Here is a 22,552-nt window from a genome sequence, read left to right on the forward strand (position 1 = left end):
TGATCCCAGTCCTGTAAGATGATGCAACAGTTGCTTGGATTTATAACTTAAAGAGTTAAATAAATAGATCTTTCTAAAAGAAATTAGAATGTAACTGTAATAGCAATGTTTAGCATTCTTCTTGTCTGAAACCTTTATTTTGTCAGGTATTATCAATCGACAAATAAATCTGTTACCCTCTTAATTTCTCATATAATTAAAGTAATCTCCTTTTTAGTCTTTAACGGATACAATTAATTTGAATAATTGTAATTCAATAACTTCAAAATATGGAGCACCTTGTTAACAGCATGTCTTGAGTATAACTGTTTCAAAAATGTTCCTCTCATTGTTGATGTTCGTAGGAGGTTTTCCAGAGTAAGAGTTTAAAGCTCTCACTGTAAGACACATGTTCACACTCTCCCCATACAGAGTGATTTAAGAGATCCCTTCATCTGGTGGCTGTTGCAAACTGATAAATTTTAAAAAGCAGACAATAAATCTTCCTAACAAAGATGGTGCCAGAAGTACAAAGAAAATGACTGTAAAAAGTAGTGAAAAAAGTCTTTGATTAGGCCCAGGAATATTGTTGGCTTCTGTTTCAAGCCAGCCTTTATCTGCCTGAAGGTTCCTTCCTCTGAGGCTGTTGGCTGTAGTCTGCTTTCCTTGGCAGCTTGGGCCAGGGAAATCAGCAGGGAGAGACATCTGGGTTGTTAAGTTTGTGGATCAGAAGTGCCCTGATGCTGCTCTGTGGCACACGGGTGCTCCCTGGGTCCGTGTTCTTCGTGTCCCTCTGAGAAAAATGATTCTGAAAGTGGCTTTATATCCTGTTACTAACAGCTTCTTATTAACAGGAGAACTAAACCACACCCTAGGACTTTAGAATTGCCTCTCTGGGTTGTGTAGCTGCAATTTGTGGAGTGAATTCGCTGTATTTTTATTTTGGATGGGTTTCTTTGCAATGAGCTATTTGTAAGGGCTATGCTTGCAAAAGAGGTGCAAATTACAATGAGTTGTTTCCCTTTTCAGAGGTGTGGGTTTTCATTCAGTATCCTTTGTATTTTGACACTGCTCTGTATTCACACATCCCTTCTAATTCCAGCACTAAAGGATTCTAACTGTGTACTTACAGACAGGAAAGATTTTACTCTTCTCTTTAGGACTGGACTTTTCTTGGGGAAAGAATTTGTACTGAGAAGTGTAGCAAAATCTTTGTAATTAATTTTGGTATATTTACAGAATTCTACTTTTAAGCATTGGGATTCTCAGAATGTTGAGGCAAGTTGCATGGGATAGGGCATGGAAAAAAAGAATATCTTCTGTAATTGGTGTACTCTTATAAAAATAGACATTAAAAATAAATGGAAAGAGATTCCTATTCCCTTTATCTTGAAAGACACGGAATTATAACACAATTTTTGAGATCCAGGAGACTTTTTAGTACTGAATGTCATCAGAATTAAAGAGCGTGTGTTTCCTACATCCTTGGAATATTTATCCTGTTTGTGAGTATTATCCCCCAGTTAAATTCCCCAGTATTGTCAAGGGTTGTGCAGAGCTGTCAGTCACAGGCAGAGTCATAGGAAGGGAAGGTTTGGGCTCCATTGACTGCATCTGCATCCACTGATAGGGTCTCCATGAACATTGGCTGCTCAGAGATTTCAGCTCAGCCCCGTTGTTTGATTTCCCCCAAACACCATTTTCACATCCCTGTGAATGGTGTAATGTCATATTCTGCAGTAGATGATGGGAACATTTTTAATCCCTGGGGTTCCTCTTGCTTTATGGGATGTCTCTGCACGTACCATCACCATTTCAGTATCACTTAATCCTATTTTTTGTATCTCAAAGCGTTATCCTTTATTCTCTGTTCTTCTTTTATCTTTTGTTTATGCTCCTCCTTTCCCTTTCTTGTTTTGCCTGTTCCATTATCTGAATTTTCTTCAGATCTATTTCGATTCTTTCCAGAACATAATTAGATCAAGATACTCTGATGGCAATTTGCTACACTGATTTGATATCAGCTAACAATAGTAAGCTTTGAATAAGGCATTTTGTTTAAAAAGATTTACATAGCAGGATAAGATTCCTCGGGAGGACTGCAGATTTTTAACACCAAAGTGAGAATAAGATAACTGAAATGGCAATGTTCAAATGATCTGCATCCTGGGTCTGATATCTCCTATTTTGTGTAACGGAACAGGGTGGAGATATTAAAAAGGAGCTGTACCTTTCTTTGCACGTTGTCTTGTAGTTTGAGGCTACCAAAATTTTAGGGCATCTCTGTTTTCTGAGAGCTAACTGACTGTTAATCCTAGTCTGCCTTTCCAAGGATCATTTCTTGGCCATGCTCAGCTCCTTCCTGCTCAGGCCCAGCATGTCAGCAGCTTCAGAGCCAGAGAACCACTGAACCTTCAGTGCAATAACTTAGGCTGCAGTTCCATGGGCATTTCTGGTTGGGCATGGCTTTCAGGGAATACAAAAGAGAAGGGAAAAAGAACTGGAATTGCCTTGGACTGTGTGGGGGATGGCAGTGGGTGGAGTAAGGGTTTGGTGTGCTCCTGTGTAAAGTGCTGGTGGAACATGGGCCCTCTTTGGACTCTCTGGGGTGGTGGGGAAGTGAAAACAGTTCTGAGGCAATGAGCTGGATGTCCAGAAATCTCAGCTTTGTGGAGATTGTTTGTATTTGCACCATTTTCTGTGGTGGATAAAGGCAGAACAGGGCAGATCTGTGTGGCACCAACAGCAGCAGTGATGTGCTCCTTGGCAGAATTCAGAGAGATGGATTGCCAGGAGAACTGAACTCCAAGGTTGTTTTCATTCTTCACCTGTTCAAACGCCAGGTGTAATTTATCTACTAAACCAGCGGCCATGGGAGTTGTCTCAGTAGTTGTTAAAGTTTTATGTGTGTTAAATCAAATGTACTTTGAGATTTTTGGGGAAGAAAATCTTCCAGTTTTCTAACAAGTGGTTGATGAAAAACTATCAATAATATCAAGTGTGGTGCTCACCATTGGGACTCTAAGGGTTTTGTTTGTACAGGCAGTGGAGATGGTGCACTATTGTATATGAGCTGTTCTAGAGAGCAATTCCACCCCAGTAATAATAACATAATCACAAACGTGCAATTAAGTGTTTTAATGACAGCTATTAAAACTGCAATTTCAGGGCTACTGGTACTTTAAAACTTGCCTGTAGAACGATAACTTATATTAAAGGTGTTTACAACTCTGATAGTTTTTATTAGGAACCCTTACTCATAGAATTACTCTTCCTTTTTATATGGAGATAAGAAGACAATAATCTGCCTGTCTTTGAAGCGTGAAGATGATGTGAAATCTCTTGTTTTGGAGAATCAAAAAGCAGGTGAGCTGAATGTGCCCCTTTGTGGCTCAGGTGATAGGAACAGATGTTTGTTTTCTTGCTTCCAGATGACCACTCCAGTAACACTGCAGGCTTAGGAATGCTCCTTGCCCATTCTTTTAGAGCTGCATGCTTGGAATTTCATGCTCAGGACTTTGTTAAGGAACTCTGTATTGCTGATTGTTCTAATGCGGTTTTTTTGGAGGTGTTACTGACCCTATATTCAAGCTGGGTTTGCATGCACATTCATTCCTCCTAAAATTCATAGGCAGCTGTAGGAATACTGAGGAAAGGTCAGTCATGACAAGGTTTGCTGTCAGCTGAGGGCAGTTCTGTTGGGAAAAACCCAACTAGTGATGAAGGAAGGCAGATGGGTTTAAAATCTTAAAACACAGCTAAAGAGGTGGCTTTTGCTTTTTCTGAAGCTTTGACAAACACAAAGCTTCTGAAAAATTTATTTGCCCTTTTTCATTGGGCTTTTTTAATATACAGAATCCTACTTAGGTCTCATTTTGAGGGCTTGAAATGCAAGCATGTGCACATGGCAGATGTGGCAGAGCCCAGAGAGCTGAATGAGCAGTGCTGACTGAGCTGTTCTCACTTGCTCAGCTGAATCTTCTGGGGAAAAGGAAGAAGGGGTATAGCACAATTTCAGTTCTGCCCTGTGTCTCTGATCCCTGCTGGGGATTTGTTTTCCATAAGAGAGCAACAGAAGAAATAAAGGTGCCAGCTGTCTGTGAAGCCTTCCTCAGTAGTAATGGGTTTAATTTCATGCTCTGAAGTTTTGGTTGTTAACAAATCCTTTTGAAAAATGATGAAAAGTGGCTGGTAGAGAGCTGATTGTATTTACCCTTCTGTCTACCCCACTTCTGTGTCTCTAACTGCTGCTAACAGCTTATCATTCATTTCTGAATGTTAAAATGTGTTTTATTAATATATTTAATGGATAAACTGCATCAGTTTTGCGAGGAAGAAATTGTCTGAAGCTAAAGGAGGCTCTTAATATTCTGAAATCAAAATAATTTAACTTCTGTTTCAAAATCAATACTGACAGAGATAAGATCACTCCTTATTGCTCCACAAGCAGCTTGAATTCAGCAGGACATACAGAGCCTGTGTGTGAACCTCAGGGTAAATCAATTCTTTAGCAGAACCATGAAAATGACCAGCAAATCCTCGTTTTGCCATTGATTTGGTTCCTTCCTGAGCAGTTCAGAGCTCCTGGGTACTGAGCTGATCCCTCCTGCCCAGGTGTGGCTGGGTGGGCTGTTGGGTGCTCCCTGTGAATCCTTCAGGCATCATTTGGTGTGAGGTTTCTTGCAGGAGGTAACAAAGGAATCAATTTTTTTTCTGCTGCTGGCAGCCTGGCATTTCTACCCCACACATTTAACTCTGGGATTATTGTCCATGTCAAATTTCTCCTGCCTTAGAGGGACTCTCTTGTGGCTTAGATGACCAAAAGCATCCAGGTGTATCTTAATTAATCCTCTCCATTTACTGTGAGACATTTAAGAATAGGCTTATTTTTCAGAGAATTGAAAGAATCTGTGCTCTTTGGATATGAAAACAGCTGGCAAACATTTTCATCCCAAAACCCGTGCCTATTTCTTTACCTGGTGAGTTTTGCACAGTATTGTGTCCAACTAACATGCAGTGCCATCTGAAATGTGACTGTGAGTCATTTTCAGGGATGTGTCATTTCAGTGCCCCTGGACTGCCTCAGCAAACCAAACAAGGAAGCTAAAGCAGAAATCTGCTTTTTAATTTTTATGGTAAAATCCACAATTAATATATTTTTGAATCTCCTCCTTGGGGAGAAGGTGACACATACTTGATGTTCTCTCCTCTGTCCCTTAAGGATTGCTTAACCCCTAAGCAAGAACTGAAGATTTTGTTTTAGAAATATCATTTTGAATTGTATATTTTGCTTAGTTTCAAGAAGATTTGGTAGAAGGTGCTTGATTGTTTACTTGATTTTTTGGTACCATCTAGATCACAATTCTAGCTGGGAAACAGTGTTTAAAGTTTAGTAAATTCCTCTGAAAATTGGATATTCCTTGATAGTTCTTTTAATCACAATTAGGATTAAGGGCTTAGATATTCCTGTGATGTAGCCTAAGGTATGCTTTTCTTCTTCAAGGCACTTCCCTAACAACCAATCAATCTTCACAGTACTCTGCTTTAGTGTCCTGAGTTTTCAGATGTGATAAAAGTGATGAGTTATTTGATACACCCAAAGTCAGGAAGAAAGTGAGTATTAGCCTGAGGATGGCACCAGCAGTTCATAACCTGCAGTGCTGCACCCAAATAATTTCAGCTGATTTGTCTGCAGTTTTCTGTCTCTTATTTTTATTTGGACAGAGTGCAGCAAGTTAACAGCACAGCACAAGCTTCTTAGAGAAAAATCACTTCCTTTGGGGTTTGGTGGGCAACTGTTTAAAGGATTAGAGCCCATTGGAAATACTTAACCAGAGAGATTGCTGGGAATTCTTACCAAAAAATCGAACTACTTTAAACAGCCACTGGCATAACTAGAAGGTTAATAATCTCTAAGCTATTGCCCTGGTTTATAGATACTGCTTTTGGAGCAATAAATTTTAACCTTTGAACATGTTCTTCTGCAAATAAAATCCAGCCTTATTTTGTGTACTTAACAACTTCTGATTGGAAACACATAGCAACCTATAGCAAGCATGCTTTCAGCAAACTGGAGCAGAAATGAAGCAGATCTTCAAAGTGGTCACTTATCTTCCCCAATAACTCTTCTACATGTAAACAAGATAAACCAGGTTGCTCTGCCAGATCCCACTCTCTTTGAATGATGTTTAAATAATTTTAAAGAGAAAGAAGTTGTGTTCAGGCACATTTCTTAAAGTTCTTCCTTGAAGTACTTTTTTCCTTTTAGAAATGTTAATGCAGAGTTGAGCTGTGTCATGAAAATGTGACTAAAATAAGTAGCTGTGTACTTGATTCTGCAGAACCCTGGGGCCAGGCTTCTGATCACTTAGCTAGAACTGGGTCTCAATTTATTGTATATCAGTGCAAAAGACAAAGTTTCCCTCTGTATTCTTACCTTTTGAAAGTCTAAATCTGGATTTTTTTAATTGTTCTTTTTTTTCTAGTCTGCAAGCACAATCCCATTTAATTGGTCAATGTGGGGATGCTTTTCCTGTTGAAGCTTTTCCAGTTTCTGTTAAGTGAAATATCTGTGCATATGTGAATAAAATATCTTAACATTTCCCTCTGCCAGCACAGTGGCTGTGCTATGTATTTCCAGTGGATTCCTCTTTTGGGTAGATCCAATGGCTCTTTATTGGGAGAGCAGTTTGGCTGCAATGCTCATTGATGAGGATGGGAAATCCCTTTTGTTCCCGTGTGCTCTTTGTCATGTTCCTCTTTTCCTACCATGTGGAGATCAATTGGAGACTTTCTGTTGCTGAACTTTGAGTTGCAGCTCCTTCCTCTCCCCTCTGCTAGCCGTGCTGTTGGCAGCAAACAGAGCACCACTGGGACAGGAATGAGTGGGAATTTTACAATGCACCTTCCCCATTTCATCAAACTCTACCTTTGTTTAGCACTGCCCTTCTTGCAAACAAAATGATAAATCAAATTACTGAGGAGTGAAAGCTGCCATCTCCCTGAACCATACTGCTCTTCCCAAGCTCCTCTAATTTCTCTGAACGCTTTTACCACCACTTTTAAATTTGATATTACAATTTAAGAACAGACTAACCATGAAAATCTGGAGGTTCACTTGCTGCGGTAGCTGATACACATTGCAAAATAGTTATGAAAAAAGGCATTTATTTTAATGTTCTTTATATACAATGTCATTTCACATCACCAACATTTTGATACTCTAATAGTACTATTTGTTATAATTAAAGAACAAACCCAAGAATGTAGTGCCTAAATGACTTAATGCTCCTAAGTCTTTTTTGCAACAATGACAGTGAGATTTCAGGGGATACCTTGATGGAGATTACTGAGGATAGACATCCTAAATTTCTAAACTGCTTTGGACAATGAGACTATAAATTCCCAAATCACTCACGTGCTCTAAACATTTTCCTTTTGCAGACCAAAGTTTTGCACATGCAATTGGGAATCATATTGGGGAAATAAGTATCCAGATTATTTTTAAGTACTGATTACCTAGCAAATTCTGCTTAGTATGGAAGGGATCAGCCCTTCAGAAATTGAGACCCACTTCAAAAATACTGAGAGCTTTATTTCAAGTGAAGTATTTTGTTTGCTTTTTCTTTTATTAATTTGGTTTCTCAAATTTTAGTGGTGTCACAATAACTCATGAAACTGTACCAGATTTAAAACTGGTTGAATGCAATTATTGCATCTTTATCCATGGTCACTGCTGTCTCAGGAAATACAGCCATTTTTCCAAACATGCTTTTAAAAGGATTTCTGCCTCGCTTTGCTCTTTCTTTTGGGATCCAGAATGAATCTGACATGAATTTTCTTTGTCCAAATATGAACTTGGGCCAAGATTCACAATTCCAAAATGCTTTCAAAACATTTATAGCAAGATCAGAGAGTGCCTGTGTCTGGAGCATTGGAAATCATACCTGTCAAACCCCCCAAAATTCCAAAAAGCTCATCCCTGACCTTTGCCCTTAACGTGTAGTGAGTGCAACCACCCAGCTCCAGGCTTTCCATCAAGTGGGTCAAAACACATCAGCCAGGTTTGCATTTCTCAAGATGCGTGTGTAAAGTCCACAAGTGGGATCAATACATGGAACCTGTGTGGAGATCAAAGGAGCAGGAATATTCTCTTTCCCTGGGGGCGAGGGACACTCAGGCACAGCTGCCTCAGCAGTGTGGGATTGATTACCTGGGGCAAGTTTTGTGCTTTTTTCTTTGTGTGTCTGCAGTGGAACAAGTGGCTGTGGCCGTTCCCTCCCCGTGCCAAGCTGCTCCCAGGCCGGAGGGCTCCTCGCCTCGTGGCACAGGCATCCTCTCGCCGAGGGACTCCTGCAGTTCCATGGCCCTTGGCAGCTCGTGCTGTGCTGCACACCTGGCAGGTGGCTCTTGGTTTAGTGTCCTTGAAGCTGTGTCACGCTGGGGACCCCCCCTGGGTCCTGTAGTGCTCCGGTACCGGTCCGTGGCTCTCGCTCACTGCGAGGCCACCACCTGCTGCAGGGTTCCTCCGTGCTGCAAAGCGCTCATGGGGAGAGCAGCCGGGGCAGGTGGCGCTGGGAATAAAGAACCGGCCATTTCCGAATGAGTCTGTGCGTCAGGACCTGGCATCGGGCTCACGGAGCCAGAGTCACTCTGCAGAGAGCCCAGACCGCTGCCATCAAAGTGAGTCATTTTCTTCTTCATTAATTTTCTCTCTTTGGCTCTGCGGTTCTGGAACCAGATTTTCACCTGCAGGAGAGCAGAGGAAAATTGTTTTCAGTTGGTACCAGACTGAATGTGGTCCTTTGTGTATTTAGTCACAGAATCATAGGGAAAATCAGTGGCGTGAGGAGCACTGAGAAAGGCAATGACAAACTGAGACAACAGAGCTGTTTGCTTGTTTGTCATACAGGTAATCTTTCCTATCTAGTAATAAAATATTTATTAAAAGATTGAGGAAAAAGTGAATTTTGTTGTTAGTTCAGTTATTTCTTTATGGAATGAGCTTTGATTTATTTAATTTTTTGAAACAAAATCTAACAGAACAGAATCTCATGTGTCCTAGTGGTTGCCAAAATTATGCAAGGGTATTGTTACATTGAAAACTGTATGCCCTAGTCAGGGCAAGCCAAGATCTGCTATTGGCCTATAAATTGAGGCACAAAAGCTTTCCTGATTGGATGCTGCATGTTAATTAGTGAGTTCCAATGTGGAAGCCGGTGGAAATCCACTTCTGACCAGAATTTCACCAGCAATACACAACATTAATTCAAAATATTGTCTTAGCAGTGAAGCCGCGAGTGCCCTCTACTTCATTTGTGGTTGTAGCCAGAACCTGCTGCTGCTTCCCACACAATCCAGTGCCACCAATGTCCCTGCCCTGTCAGAGGCACACAGGAAGGAATGAAGGACCTGCTGAAGGTGGATCTTGATCGGGGTGGGACAAGTGAGGATGTGAGCTGAAGGTGAGTAATGGTCAGCTGAAAATACTGCAGAGCTTGTTGAGGTGTGCCAAGTTCTGTGGTAACTGGACTGGCTTTGGATGTGAAACCCCAGGGTTGGATTTAAAGCTGTGCTCTCCAGCTGTTTATCCTTGGAAGTGGCTCTGGATCACGTCTGGACAGTGTAATAAGTCAAGCTACCTCATTCAGGTTTGTTGTGTTTTCTTGTTCAAACAGCAAACACTTCTGTCACTGTTTTCTATAACCCAAAGGAAAAAAATCAATATTTTGCTGAGAAATATTGGTCAGTCTGGTTATTTTTTTGATGGAAACTAGAAAGGGAAAGAGAATAATGATTGGAAAGGAGGTGAAAGTGAGAGGTGATAACACTTGTGGCTACCAGGCTGTATTTTAAAAGAAAACCACTGGTGAAGCCCAACAAAACATCTTAAATACTCTCTGTGACAGTCTCAGGGTGCTTCTCCTTGTGGCATTACAATTCCATTTTACAGCTGAAGGATTCAAATACCTGCAAAGCCCATGTAAATTTAAACCAGGTCTCTTAAGTCCCAGGCTGCTATCTGAGATGTTTGGCAGTTCCTTTTGTTGTCTTAGTTCTGGAGGATCATTTCAGTACCAAATTATGTTCCATTAAACCAATCTCAAGCCCTCTCAGATCTCTTGCATTCTGACTGTGCAGAGATAATCCAGCTTTTCTCGTGCATTTACCAAAATGTATGAAAAGGTGAAACAGTCTAAAAACTCAACCAACATTTCAGAATTGCCCTCTGGCTTCAGTGTTCTTACCTGCCTGTGAATTGAGGGGCTTTTTTTGTTGTTAAACTAGGGAAGCAGATATGCAGGCAGAAATCAGTAGGCACTTCAGGGTTGTGTGCCAGTTATCAAATAAATCCGAGTAAGAACAGGTCTGTAATGTCAGTCTAAAAGCTGACAGGGCCAGTTGCATCTGTCTGACTTATTCTTTACCTGTTACCCTCCTTCCTTTCCATATTCATTTTTCCATGCAAATCTCTTCCCTTGAAGTCTGATTTTCTCTCTTCTTTCTCATCCTTGTCGTCTCCTTTATTTCTGTATCCTTCCTATGTTAACAGTGCTTCATTTTGCCTTTCTTTTCTTAATTAGATATTGCATCTTTCCTTCCTCGTTTAAACAATTGTTCTTTGTCCTTTTGAGATATTCCTTCCAGGCAATTTTGGATTTTGGCTGAAGTAGAAAAAAAAGTTTTTCCAGAAAATCAGTTGAGGTTTTAGGTGGTGTGCAGAGGAATTTGGGATAGAACAGTGTGTGTTCAGCTATGCTCATATGATAGAGTTGTCAGGTATTTCTTACTTAATCTTCCATTTTTAAAAAAACACCTCAGAGATGTAGGTTGTATAAACTGGAATTCATTTTGTTCTTGATATATTGATGATGAAGAACAAATATTGCAAAAGCTGTTGCCAAGTTTCCCCAATATATACAAAGAAATTGGTCATGTATTTTTGTTTCACCTCTTCAAATATACTAAAAAAAAAAAATCATAGGGAATTATCACTGAGCTAGGAAGTTTCAAGTAAATGTCACTGGTTGTTTACAGAAGCAGGGCCATAAGATTAAAATTCAGCATAACTAAGTCAAATGATGAATGTTTTAACAGCCAGCAAAAAGACATATAGTGTATTTTTTATACCTGGCTGAAACAATTTTAATTTTCAACAATTCAGTCCTGGCATTCAGCAGATTGATAAATTCAGCAGCAGATTGAGGAATATTTGCAAAATGGATGTTTGCTTGTCCATTTCTGTGAGCTCAGCATGTGATCCAGGTTCAAGTTGGATGGCCAGTGCTACAGCTGGGTGGGTTCTGGGCTATTCCTGCTCAGCAGAGCCCATAAAACAATGGTGAATCAGTCCTAATCATGGGATTGCATTTTGATTTATCTTCTGGGAACAGAAGTGGAATTTGGAGGGCAGGAAATGGGGCAGGAGAAAGAAGTAGCACGTATGTAGGAAATCTTTAACAAAAGGTACAAGGCAGCCAAGGACACAAAACCCTTCAAGTGTCCTGAACATACTTGAGCTCATCACTTCCATCTCCGCTAACACCAACCTTGTTGGGTTTGGTTATGGAATTCCCACTGACTTCAGCAGAGCCAGGACTTCTGCTTTAGGAAGTTCAGCATGAAATTCTCCCTGCTACCACAGCCCAGAGAGAAATCCAGGCAGGATTTTGATGATGTGGTTTAACCCATGTTTCTCAGAATGGGAGAAAGTTGGTGTTTGCATTTTCTGCATTATTGCACAGCTCTAGTTTGGTTCTACTGCAAAGGAAAACCCAGTGTTTGGTTACTCGAGGCATTAACATTTCTGTGTTCTTTACCATACAGTTATCTCCTCAGCAGCAATCATAAATTCAAAGGAAAGTCTGGGTGGGTGATCCATACTCTACCTGTCTCTCGGAAAGTCTTAGGTTTGCAGCAAGTTCAGACTTCCTCCTGATTGTAATGTATCTGTTGTAATGAAACTCCTTCTCTAATTCTAATCTCTGATGATCTGTGTAAACCACTCGGTACTTCTCTCTCGTTCTTGTTTTACCTGTTTTGAAAGAAGAACACATTGCTTCAAGCTAGAATTTTTTCACCTTAGTAACACAAAATATCTGGCTTTAAGTTTGAAAATATCTGCAGGGATTTTAGGCCTGATTCTCAATGCGCTTACCCAGAGTAACTCCCTTGACTCAGTCTTGATTTACAACACAAGAGGTTCATACCATCAGATATTAGGTTTGCTCCTTAGTAAATAGATAATAAACTGCTTCTCATCTTCTTTATCACCCCTGTGTTATCATTTGTGAAAGGGAAGGCGTTCCTGGTAAGAATAAGGAGCCAGGAAATCTGGATTCTGTCCCCAGCTCTGCTGCAAGCTTCCTGCCTGGTGTTGAATTGCTCTTGTCTCTGTCCCTAGAGCTGATGCTCTTACCTGCCTCAGAAAATTGTGAAGGACATTTTACTGCACAGAAAATACTGAGAGATTCCTAAATTCCTCACTTCTTGTTGCTAGAAAAATTCCTACCATGTTGTGATTGCTACTGCAATTTGGAGTTTGTGTTGTCGAGTCTGCCACAATCTGCCCACGACCTGATAACAGCGCAGGGAACAGTGACATAGATTTTCAGATGACAGTTCATGAAACAGAGAAAAGGCAAGCAATACTACTTCACAATGGGTAGGGAACTGCAGCATCTGCTGTTTTGGGAGCAGCACTGCTGCCTCCCTTCAGCTGTGGGTGCAGCTGAGTGGAGCAGACACAGCTCAGCAACATCCAGGGCATTAAAAGGCAATGGCAGATGACAGGAGCCAGGGAACAGAGATGCAAGGAGCTGAAATTTTATGGATTCCATACGGGGTCATTTCTGAGGACAGAATGTGTGGCTGCTCTGAAAGAAAGCTGAGAATGGGAAAGACTGCTGCTGGTTCCCTTCCTCTGTGGCTTATGCTCATATTGGGCAATAATCAATATACTGGAGATCAGCACCTGCTTAAAGCCAAAGCCTGAGCTCTTCCCACATTTTTGGGGGAACATAAACACATTGTTGTGTTGAGACCAGTGTTATCTTTGCTGACCACAATCATTTTTTGATGCTTCCTTGTTTACCTGTATTTCTATGGACATTCCTTCAGATGAGCACATTTAGCCAGTGAATTGTCTGGGACAGGGAATATATTTTCAGTATTTTTTTGGCCTGTATCTCATTGTGGTGCTGGAGGTTGTGAATCTGTGTCCTCAGCTACTGCAGCAGAAGAGCCCCCCTCAGGTTCAGGTTCTCTTGGGTGATGCAGAGAACTCAAGGTGACATCTGCAATTGCTGCAGGTGTCGTGTGCCTTTGCACAGCAGCTCCTGTTTGCTTACAGAGCTTTTCCTGATGAGGTTATAGGGATGCCTAGCTCCTCAGAAAACAGCAACAAACCCCTAATAATTACACTCTAATAAGAGCAGTTAATTTTGAACAGGGTGAAATAGATTCTCAGACATGGGGTTGGTAAAATTTTAGGGTCTGAGTATATCCCAATGGCACAGAGCCCCAGAGCCACCAGCTTTCCCTGGCTGGAGACAGGAGCTGGAGAGATCATCCCTCAGTGCTGCCAAAGGCCTGATTCCCACCCAGCCCCTCCTTCCCAGTCCCCTTGCTTTTGAAGTTTCATAGCACCCAAAGATCAAAATTCAGGGTACAGAACTACAGCAGAAACTTGGGTTAATGTTTTTCCTCCTTCTGTGGAGGAACATGTGGTGTCTCTGTTTTTTATGGGACATATTTGAAGTTAGCATTTCCGTCTACTTGCCATGCACACCATATAGGGTCACTTTCACCTATCCCAGTATTTGACAGTCAGGACTTTGCTATTTCTATGAATTTTTGGCTCACCAAACTATTGCTTGCATTAGAAGTTTCTTCAGGCTCTGCTCCTCTTAGGACTATTTATATAGATCCCAGAACCAGAGTTGGTGAGCACTGGAAGTTCTGGGCAGTGCAATGCTGTAAATAAATCTTTTTATATCCTGGATGGGCATGGTTCTGGTTCACCCTACAAGACAGGGGTTCTCTAGGACTCTCCCCAGGCTTGTAGCACCAAGTCTTCATCAGATTTGGTCCTTCAGCTTCTATATTCCAGCCCTGAAGGAGCATCATTAGTGCCTTTACAATGCTCTGGGCATTATCTAGCTTTCTTAAGGCCATCAGCCTGAAGTACTTGGAATATTTCAATAGGGAAAATGGATGTGGGGTTGCTCCTTAGGCTGTGGGTTCTGCTCAATCCATGCAGCCAAACTCCTTTGACTCAAATCTGTTACCTGCCTGAAGGTGCTGCCTGGCTGAGGAAGATACAGGACATTCTCATTCTCTGGCATTTCCACCACTGTGAAACTGCAGTGGAAGCAGAATTATCCCAGTGAGGTTTACACTGATAATCAAGTGAAAAGTGCTGCTAATTTTACAACATTAAGGTAAGAATTGTAGAGTCTCTAAGGAACAGCAGTGATTCAGTTCAGTCCACATAAATACCAGGACATTTGTTTTCCTTCACTAGAAGTGTAAATTGTTTGTTTAACATATGGTCACCTGTGGTGCTTTAAGGCCTCACTTGATATTTTTTGACTTTTGATCTCTCTAACTGGTGGTTTAGTTAAGGGTTTTTTTCCTCTTCAAATGAGAATTTGGGGTCATTCTACGGGACAAAATGTTTAGCATGTTTCCTTAGTGTCCTTTGTGTTGTTAAGATGGAGTACACAAAAGAGCAACAAGGTGATCTTATCTTGACCTCTATTCTCATTCAGAAGGCACAGACAAATATCAAATGTTCCTCTATTGCCAAAACAAGGTGGTAAACTTCAAGAAAAAACTTCCTGTTTCTGGTTTTAAGTGCTGAAACCCTCATTACCTGAATAGGAGGGGGCTGTGGTTTTGTTTTTTTTTTCTTTTTTAGCTGAAGAAGAAATTAAATGAACATGGAAAACAGAACTTTCTCCCATAAAATTCTTTATTTCTTTATGAGTAACTCTTTTTTTTTTTTTTTTTTGTGGAATTGATAATATCTGGATTCTTTTTGAAGGAAGATTGGGAGCTTTGGCATCTAATTTCTTAAAAATTTCTAATTTCTTAAAATTAAGAAAATAATTTAAGAAGTAAAAAAGCAAAATGAAGGAAATGCTGAGAAATGCTCTGAGAAAAATTCTCTGATGTATCACATAAATCTTGTCTTCAATAATTGGATTTTTTTTTTCTATGTAGAATAATACTGTCTGTGATAGACAAGAGACAGTGGGAGCTGAGATCTGCCAGTCTTGCAAGAGATACTTTCAGCTCTGGCAGAGCCACGTTTTAGTTTGTTAGGCCTTTGCTCTCCTTGATGTCAGTGAGAGTTTCCTACAGCCTTTGTTGGATGCTGGGCTGGAATTAGTCTGCACATGGCATTTCCTTTCAAAGGCAAAGCACACTTTTATTTGCCAGAGTTAACAAACAGCAGCAACAGAGCCCATCCCTAAACAGTTTGGGACTTTAGCTTCTAAATTCCATCTGTTAGACAGAGCAGAGCCACTCCACTGTGTTCTGCAGACCTACTGGCTTTAATTTTAATTGCATTTTAATTCCAGGAGAAATATTACCTGAGTAAAATTTGAGGTGGGACTGATGGAGTCACCCCATAGACAGTGGGAGAATGTTCTTCGCTTCTCAGGCCATAATAGCAGAATTGAATGATGCAATGATAAAAGTCCTTGTATTAATCCAATTCCTGCATATTTTCCTCACTTAGGTGAGTGAAATAACCAACATCTGGCTTTGTACCATCTCAATTGATCTTTTGTTAGTGACAGGTTAAAATTCTCATCAGTAATGCTGTGTCAGTTCTCTAGGGAGAATGTTGTGTTGTGGACAGTTGTACATGGAATTGTGGTTGGAGAGGTTATTGGTGCTCGGGTGGAAGAGAAATGAAACAAAAGGGTTTTGAAGCAGCTACCTCTGCAGCCTGCCTGCCTTTGTGCTGGGGGAGTGGATTTCCTGGGTTTAATGAGCTATGTAAGAAAAGGGAGTTTTATCAAAACCCTCTTTTGCACAGTGACTACTGGGGAGTGCCTTTGGCCCAGCAAGAAATCAGATATTTCAGAGCTGGGGATCTTTTTTGGGATATAGTTTAACAGTGCTGTTCCATCACACCCACTCTGGCAATTTTTGTGACTGGGCAAGTTTTGAGTTGGGGGAAGGGAACAGCTTTCCCATTGGTCATAAAATTCACAGAGTATTTCTTCTGAAGACAATAAAGCTGGGAGAAGGCCTCTTTATTTGCTGTGAAAATCATCACCCTTTCCGGCAATATAACTCCTGAAGAAAAGAGGGAGAAGGAAGAGACAAGACTGCATATCAAAGCAAAGTGAAGTGTTAAAAGGGTCTGTTGCCTCAATATGACAGATAGGCTTCAAAACCTCAGACAATGTAAGCCAGGAAAGGAAAAAAAAACCCACCATCGGACCTCACAACTAGTTTACAAAGCAAAATAAATTAGCATTAGAACCAACCCTGGGCCCTCTTTCAGAGCCTCCTCTCTCAACTTTTCAGGAATATTCTGCAGGCACTGAAACCAGCATCTTTCATAAAATCCAGAAGCTGCCTGAAGATGTCCTAGGATAGGATAGTGTGGGATTACAACCTGGATTCCAGGGTTCAGCAGTGTTTCAGAGGAAGTTATGTCTGTCCTTGGTGACTGGGTGTTACCTTAAATCATCCCAGAAATGTGAAACAGCTTCTGGATATGCTCAGTTTCCACCTGCATCTCTTTGTTACTTTAGTATTAAAAAAACTGATGGTAATTTTTGAGTTTATAAAGATACAAACTGACAGAGAGCAGGCCTCAGAGTTTTGTTTAGGACTCTAACTACTTATGTACTTTAAAAGTGTAGGAAAAGTAAGGGGCAGATTCTCCCTGACTTAAGTCAATAATTTCACTGACTTCATTGAAGTTGTGAAGCAAAAGTATTTTTAAATAAGTTTTGAAGACAAATATTATGCTGCACATGATGTTCTGTAAAGCTAAATTAAAATACCTCACCAGCCACTGTATTAGAAAATGTGACATAGATCCAATCCTCTATGATATTTCTGCCAGAAACCATGGTGTGATAAGTAGGTGTCCTGGTCCTGTACATTACTGCAAAATTAGGTGCTAAAGGTTTGTGGCACTCAGTGAAATTCTGTGTTTGTATTCTCTGCTGCATCTAGCTCATCTGTTCTTTAATACATTCTCAGATTGTTCATGCTGAAAAAAACAGAATAGAATCATAGAACTGAATTTCAACAGACTCGAATTTTCTCTTGTTTTCAATTTTTAGAATGTTCTGCTATTCTGGAATAAAGCTCATTGGCCAATTCTGTCCTTCCCTTTGCTGGTGTAAACTTTTCTATTCATCTTCATCACACAGAAGGAATTGGACCAGAAGCAGAGCCTTTTTTATTCTCTTTAAGCAATGACTGGGCAGGCAGAAGCACCCAACCTGCAGAAAATGTAGGTGAATTTCTGAGTAGCAAACCAGGGGAAATCCCATTGCCAATGACTGTATAAGTTAAAAGGAAAGTGATTAACTGAGATTTTCACCAGGTGTTGTATGTTCTTTAGCATTCAGCATTTTACAGGAATGACCTCTAAAAAGGCTTGTTCCTCTTCCTTAGGTTTGAGGGAAGATAATTTCTTCCTTCAAAGACTAAGTGTGATATATTTACAGTGCCTTTAGTCAAGATGTTCTCAGTTCTCCTGTCATTAGCAGCAGAAAACTGTCTTTATGTCTGCAGAGTAAATTTGTATTGAAGAAGAATGATAGGAGAGTTGTCATCTACAGGAAAAAATCTCTCCTCTGAATCAGTTCACCTGTTTCAAAACTTGTCCCCACCCTGTTTTATGGTAACATAAGTGCAGATCTTAAGGTGCACTTTCAGCTTTGTGAGCAAATTCTCCTGGGAGTTCACTGCTCAAACTCAGTGTTTTGAGCACACTTTTACCACAGGTGTGTGTTGTTTTCTCACACAGTCATAAAGTCAAGTCTGCTCCTGTGGAAGTGATGACACAGCTCCATAAAAATCCTGAAATCAACAGGATGAGATTTGTAGCTTCTTCTAAGGTGGTTTTAGTCTACTTTCAATGAAAGAATTTGCCTGTAATTATGTCTTGTGTGTGTGTGGAATTACCACCTCACGTTTCTAGCTATGGCTTTGTTCAGTTCTGAGTTCCAATTGCTCCTTGTCCTGGCTGTGCTCACCCTCTCCAAGGGGAAGCTGAAGATTCAGGAGCAAGGCTTAGAGTCTTTTCTCACAGTGTTTGTGGCTGAAAATCCTGAGTACTCAGTGCTTCCTCCTTCAAGTGTTCTGAATCAAAACACATCAGCTTTTTCCTGTATCCTCAGCACCCTGAGGAGTGCAGAGACAGGGTGCTGGATTCTATGTACTCTGATTGAGGATCCAACCCCAATTCCTGCAGTGCCAAGGCAGGGACAGACACTCAGCCATCCTTCAGGATGCATGCAAGCCCCAGCAGGACTTTTCTGCAGGAAATACATTCTAGTAAATCAGTATGATAATGTCACATTAAATAATGAGATCATCCAGAGGTTTCAGGTAACCTCACAAATTTCATTTTACATCAGTTGAACACATGGTTCTACATTGATGTTGTTTTTTAAAGTTACAGGGCAAAATTTGAAGTAATTTCTTCCTTTGTTTCAGGTTAGTTGTGTAGATAACAGTATCAAAAGATCTGGAGGGCATGAGGCAGTGGTAGAAATTGCAATAAAGTGTTTTGTTTGTCATCTGTCAGGACATGAGGCTGCAAAGCACCAGTAAGAAAAGATAACCATGAAATCTCTGGAGATGGGAATGCCACGGATTCAGGACCTTGCTCCTGTAGCTGCTCCAAGCCAGACTGCTCAAAGTGAGTGAACCTTTGGCAAGAATCTCTCCCAGGCTTAAAGGGATGAGATTGCAGGAATGTTTCTTGCACATTTCTGAGAATATCTTGCAAAAAATTACTTGCTTGAATAATTATTGTTTTCACAGTGAAATATTATTTGTAGTATTAATATTGATAATTCGTGCTTTGCAGCATGTAATGAATAAATAACAAAATTTAGTTGTCTAAATTATTTCTGTTGTGATCACCTCAGGTAAGTCTGAGCCTAATTTTTCTCATCATTAAGAACAGTGGTTTGTATCTATTCACAGGGAATAAGAAAAGCTAAGAAATAATGATTCCTTCATTCTTGCAACACCAAACCTTTACTGAAATTCCCAAAGGTTTTGTAAAGAGACAGAAGGATAATGCTTAATGAACAGAGACAGCTTTAAGGATGTAAAAAAATTGGATTTCATCTAAGAAAATAATGAGGGGTTGGATCATGATCCAGCAAACAACATTTGCAGTGAGCCTGGTCACACACCTGAAATCACTGCAACATCTGCATGTACAGAACCAAACTCAGGTGCTTTCCTAGAGCTGACACTGCTGCAAGGGAAAATATTTTAAAATTAATTTATTTTTTGGGAAACCATGAAGGACAATAGTGCCTTTCCTTTTAAACAGCAAAAGAGGATAAGGAGTGAAGGAAGAATAAGGAACCAGCTCCATTGAAACAGCTCTGCTGGCACTGAGCCTGCCTGGCCTAGCAGAAAAACTAAGCTATGCAAGAGGGAAAGAAGCAGCAGGAGAATTCCTTCTCTGGATTTCCCCTAACGCAGCACTCAGTAGCTTTTAAATGTGGCCTTCCCCTGGCCCACAGACATTTGGGAGGGTCTGTTCCTATGGCATGCTGATTTCTCCAGGGCTGGACACAGATATTCTCAATATCTTGTTAGACCACTCCAGAAAGGAGACACTCCCAGCTCTCCTGTGAATGCTCTGACCTTTGCAGGGTTGAAATTTGGAGAGTTAGAAATCTCTAAGTGCTTCTTGAGCAGCAATTATAATGTGATATTTTATATTATGTATCTATATCTCTATATGTGTGTGCTGGATCAGTTTATCCCATGTCCCACTGTCACAGGGACAGCACAGAGCACATCAGGCTCCCTTGGTGTGATTAGAATCCACAGGAGCACAAAGCAGGTAAGGAAGGGTTGAGGAGCAGAGGCTTTTTTGAGCAAGGGTCCTGCCATCTATAAATACCACAATTAGTGAGCAATTTTTTTGCCCTTGTAAGGATTCCTCAAAAATAAGCTGCATGTTTTTTTTCAAAACAGGCCCTCTTGTTTTTTCTTGGATAATACTCAGCGAAGAACAAATTTTAAAAATACAAACTTTTTTATCCCCCCAAATTCTTATTCACACAGAGCAACAGCCTGTTCTGATTGTTCTGTAGAATTCTGGGGACTCTCCATGAGCTAAAGTTGTGTTCAGCAGGAGTGAGGAGGACTCTGCCCATACAAATCAGATGCATTATTTTAATACAGACAGCTTTTCTGTGCAGTTGCTTTCAATTCTCTAATGTCTGTTTTAAGTAATTGCTTTTCCACCAGAGATTGATTCAGTCCCCTGCTTTGAAGACTTTTATTTACAAGCACGTGTGGAGGGAGGGAAAGGGAAGGAACCTTCCTGGGATGCAACACTGAGATACTGGGAGCATCTCTTTAGGGGAGGAATTGAGCATCCCTAATTTCTACTGATCTCAGTGCGTGTCAAAGCTGCTCAGCACCTCAGAGGATCAAATACCTTCATACAGCAGATTATGCCTCTGTTCTGTTCAGGCAGTTTTCCCTCTTTTTCTTCTCCCCCTTCTTGTTTAATATTTTTTTCATATACAGGGTGCAGACTTTTGTTTAAGGATGCTCAATATTTATATTTTTCTCTCTTGTTCTGCCTCCCAATCAAACAGAACCTTTCCCTCAAGCTTCATGGCTTATTTTTACTGCTTAAATTGAAGAATTGTTTTGTACTCATTGACTCTCACGCAGTAGAGCCTGATCTATGGCTGTATTACCAGGCTGTGTTACCATGAATCTTTTATTCCTGAATATTCTGAGAGCTGCTACTACAAAGTGAAGCAAAACTTTCCTTATCATCCCTGCTTTTAAAGCATTGGCTCACTGTTTGATCTTGCAGATCTCATTTCAGTGTTCTGAGCTTTGGAGGGGTTGTTTCTGGTAGAAACCCCCTGCTGTGCATATTTTACTTGAACTTTTCCTAGGTACTCCAAAACTTGAGGCAAATAAAGAATAAGTGGTGGTGAATGCAATACTTTTCCAATCGATAGGACTCCTATTCAGAGCAACTATTGGATATCACAAATTTAAAAAAAACATATCTAAAGTGAGAAGTGAAAGGACATTGCTTTTCATTTCCCACAGGATTAAAGGAACAAAGCAAGAAACATAAGAAATAATCAGCCTAGCATCCAATAATTGAACCAATATTTAAACTGCTAGCAAAAGAATCCTTCAGAGCAATCAAGATCTTTCTTTATTAATCTGAATCCTTCCCTCTGAACAGAGAACCTGGCAAAAAGCCCCACAAATGCCACAACAACAAGTTAAAACCTCTTCTCAGCACAAAACCCTCCTACCTGTGGAAGTGGATTGCACCGTTTTCCTCATCCACTCATAAGAGCTGTGCCTTTGGCTGTTGGGAGAGATTTGCTGGGCATTAATTGTATCTACAGGCGGTAACCCCGCAGCAGCAGCAGCAGCAGCAGTGGGGTGCAGGGAGCTGTAATCAGCAGAGCTGTAGGAGCCCTGCCCGGGGGACGAGCCATTGATGTGGGCAGCGGGCACGGCGCTGGAAGGGCCTGGGCCATAGGCGCTCCAGTCCTCGCGCTGGGGGCCGTAGTGGGAGCCCCAGGCCGGTGCTGGCTGCCCGTGGGTGTCCAGGGCTGGCACAGGGTGGTATCCCATGTAGTCAGAGTAGGCTGGAGCAGACACAAAGTTTTGCACGGGCAGGTTGTTGCTGGTGCACCTTGCGGATCCCGGATACATGCTGCTGTCTTTATCCAACAGATAGCTCACGTACATGATGCTCACAGCCTGCCTTTGTCTTGCTGGGACATCCTGCTCCTCGCAGGGTTTGTTTGATCTCCCTTCCCCTCCTCTTTCTTTCTCTCTTTTCTAGCCCAGCCTGGCTCTATAAATGACTCCTGCTAGCCCTGATGTCCCTTTACTACACATGATTAACAATGGTTTTACCAGGTGCTGGTAGTAACAGTTTACTAAGGTCCTGCCTGATGTTACAGATAACTGCCTGCCCCAAAATTACATTTGCATTCAAATGAAGGGCTGCCCATGCAGGCAACCCCACCTTGCTGCTAGTTCCAGAGCTTCCTTTCTCACAGATCTTTATGTATTGCCAGCCCCCTTCTTTACTTTGAGAATGTGGTTTGAAATCTCGTGGTCCTCGAGCAGAGCTGAGTACGCAGTTAAACTGTTCAGGCAGCAGAAGTTGTATTTTTCTTGAGCAGTGCATGTCAGGATCTCACTTCAGGCTCTCAGAGTTACTCAAAGCCTGGTGTCTCCTGGTCCAGTAGTAGTTCTGCTCTAATGTGCTCTGTGTTTTATAAAAGTAAAACCAAAGGAGCAGTTCAGTGTTTAACTGCAGCTCTTACAGAGCTCCTCA

General features: G+C 41.1%; 1 protein-coding gene and 1 long non-coding RNA gene across 3 annotated transcripts; one reads left to right on the top strand and one right to left on the bottom strand.

Annotated features, from left to right (window-relative positions):
* Nucleotides 1-8,154: 8,154 nt before the first annotated feature.
* LOC102108640 (homeobox protein CDX-1-like) lies at nt 8,155-21,954 on the bottom strand. The gene is made up of 3 exons (XM_005527506.3): nt 21,510-21,954; nt 11,868-12,013; nt 8,155-8,727 (listed from the first exon to the last, which is right to left on the bottom strand). The coding sequence occupies exons 1-3, from the start codon at nt 21,952-21,954 to the stop codon at nt 8,473-8,475; spliced, it is 846 nt and encodes a 281-aa protein (XP_005527563.2). The 3' UTR covers nt 8,155-8,472.
* On the top strand, nt 8,542-18,934 carry LOC106628396 (uncharacterized). Of its 2 annotated transcripts, none has more exons than XR_001331773.2 (3): nt 8,542-8,661; nt 9,268-9,443; nt 18,773-18,934. It is a non-coding gene; the product is annotated as an uncharacterized LOC106628396 (long non-coding RNA). The 2 variants fall into 2 exon arrangements; XR_001331774.2 differs by having other exon boundaries at nt 8,578-8,661; nt 9,265-9,443.
* Nucleotides 21,955-22,552: the final 598 nt, after the last annotated feature.

This window comes from Pseudopodoces humilis, chromosome 15 (assembly GCF_049639895.1).
Source record: "Pseudopodoces humilis isolate 2021_Gansu_Grassland_sample_001 chromosome 15, ASM4963989v1, whole genome shotgun sequence".
NCBI lineage: Eukaryota > Metazoa > Chordata > Aves > Passeriformes > Paridae > Pseudopodoces > Pseudopodoces humilis.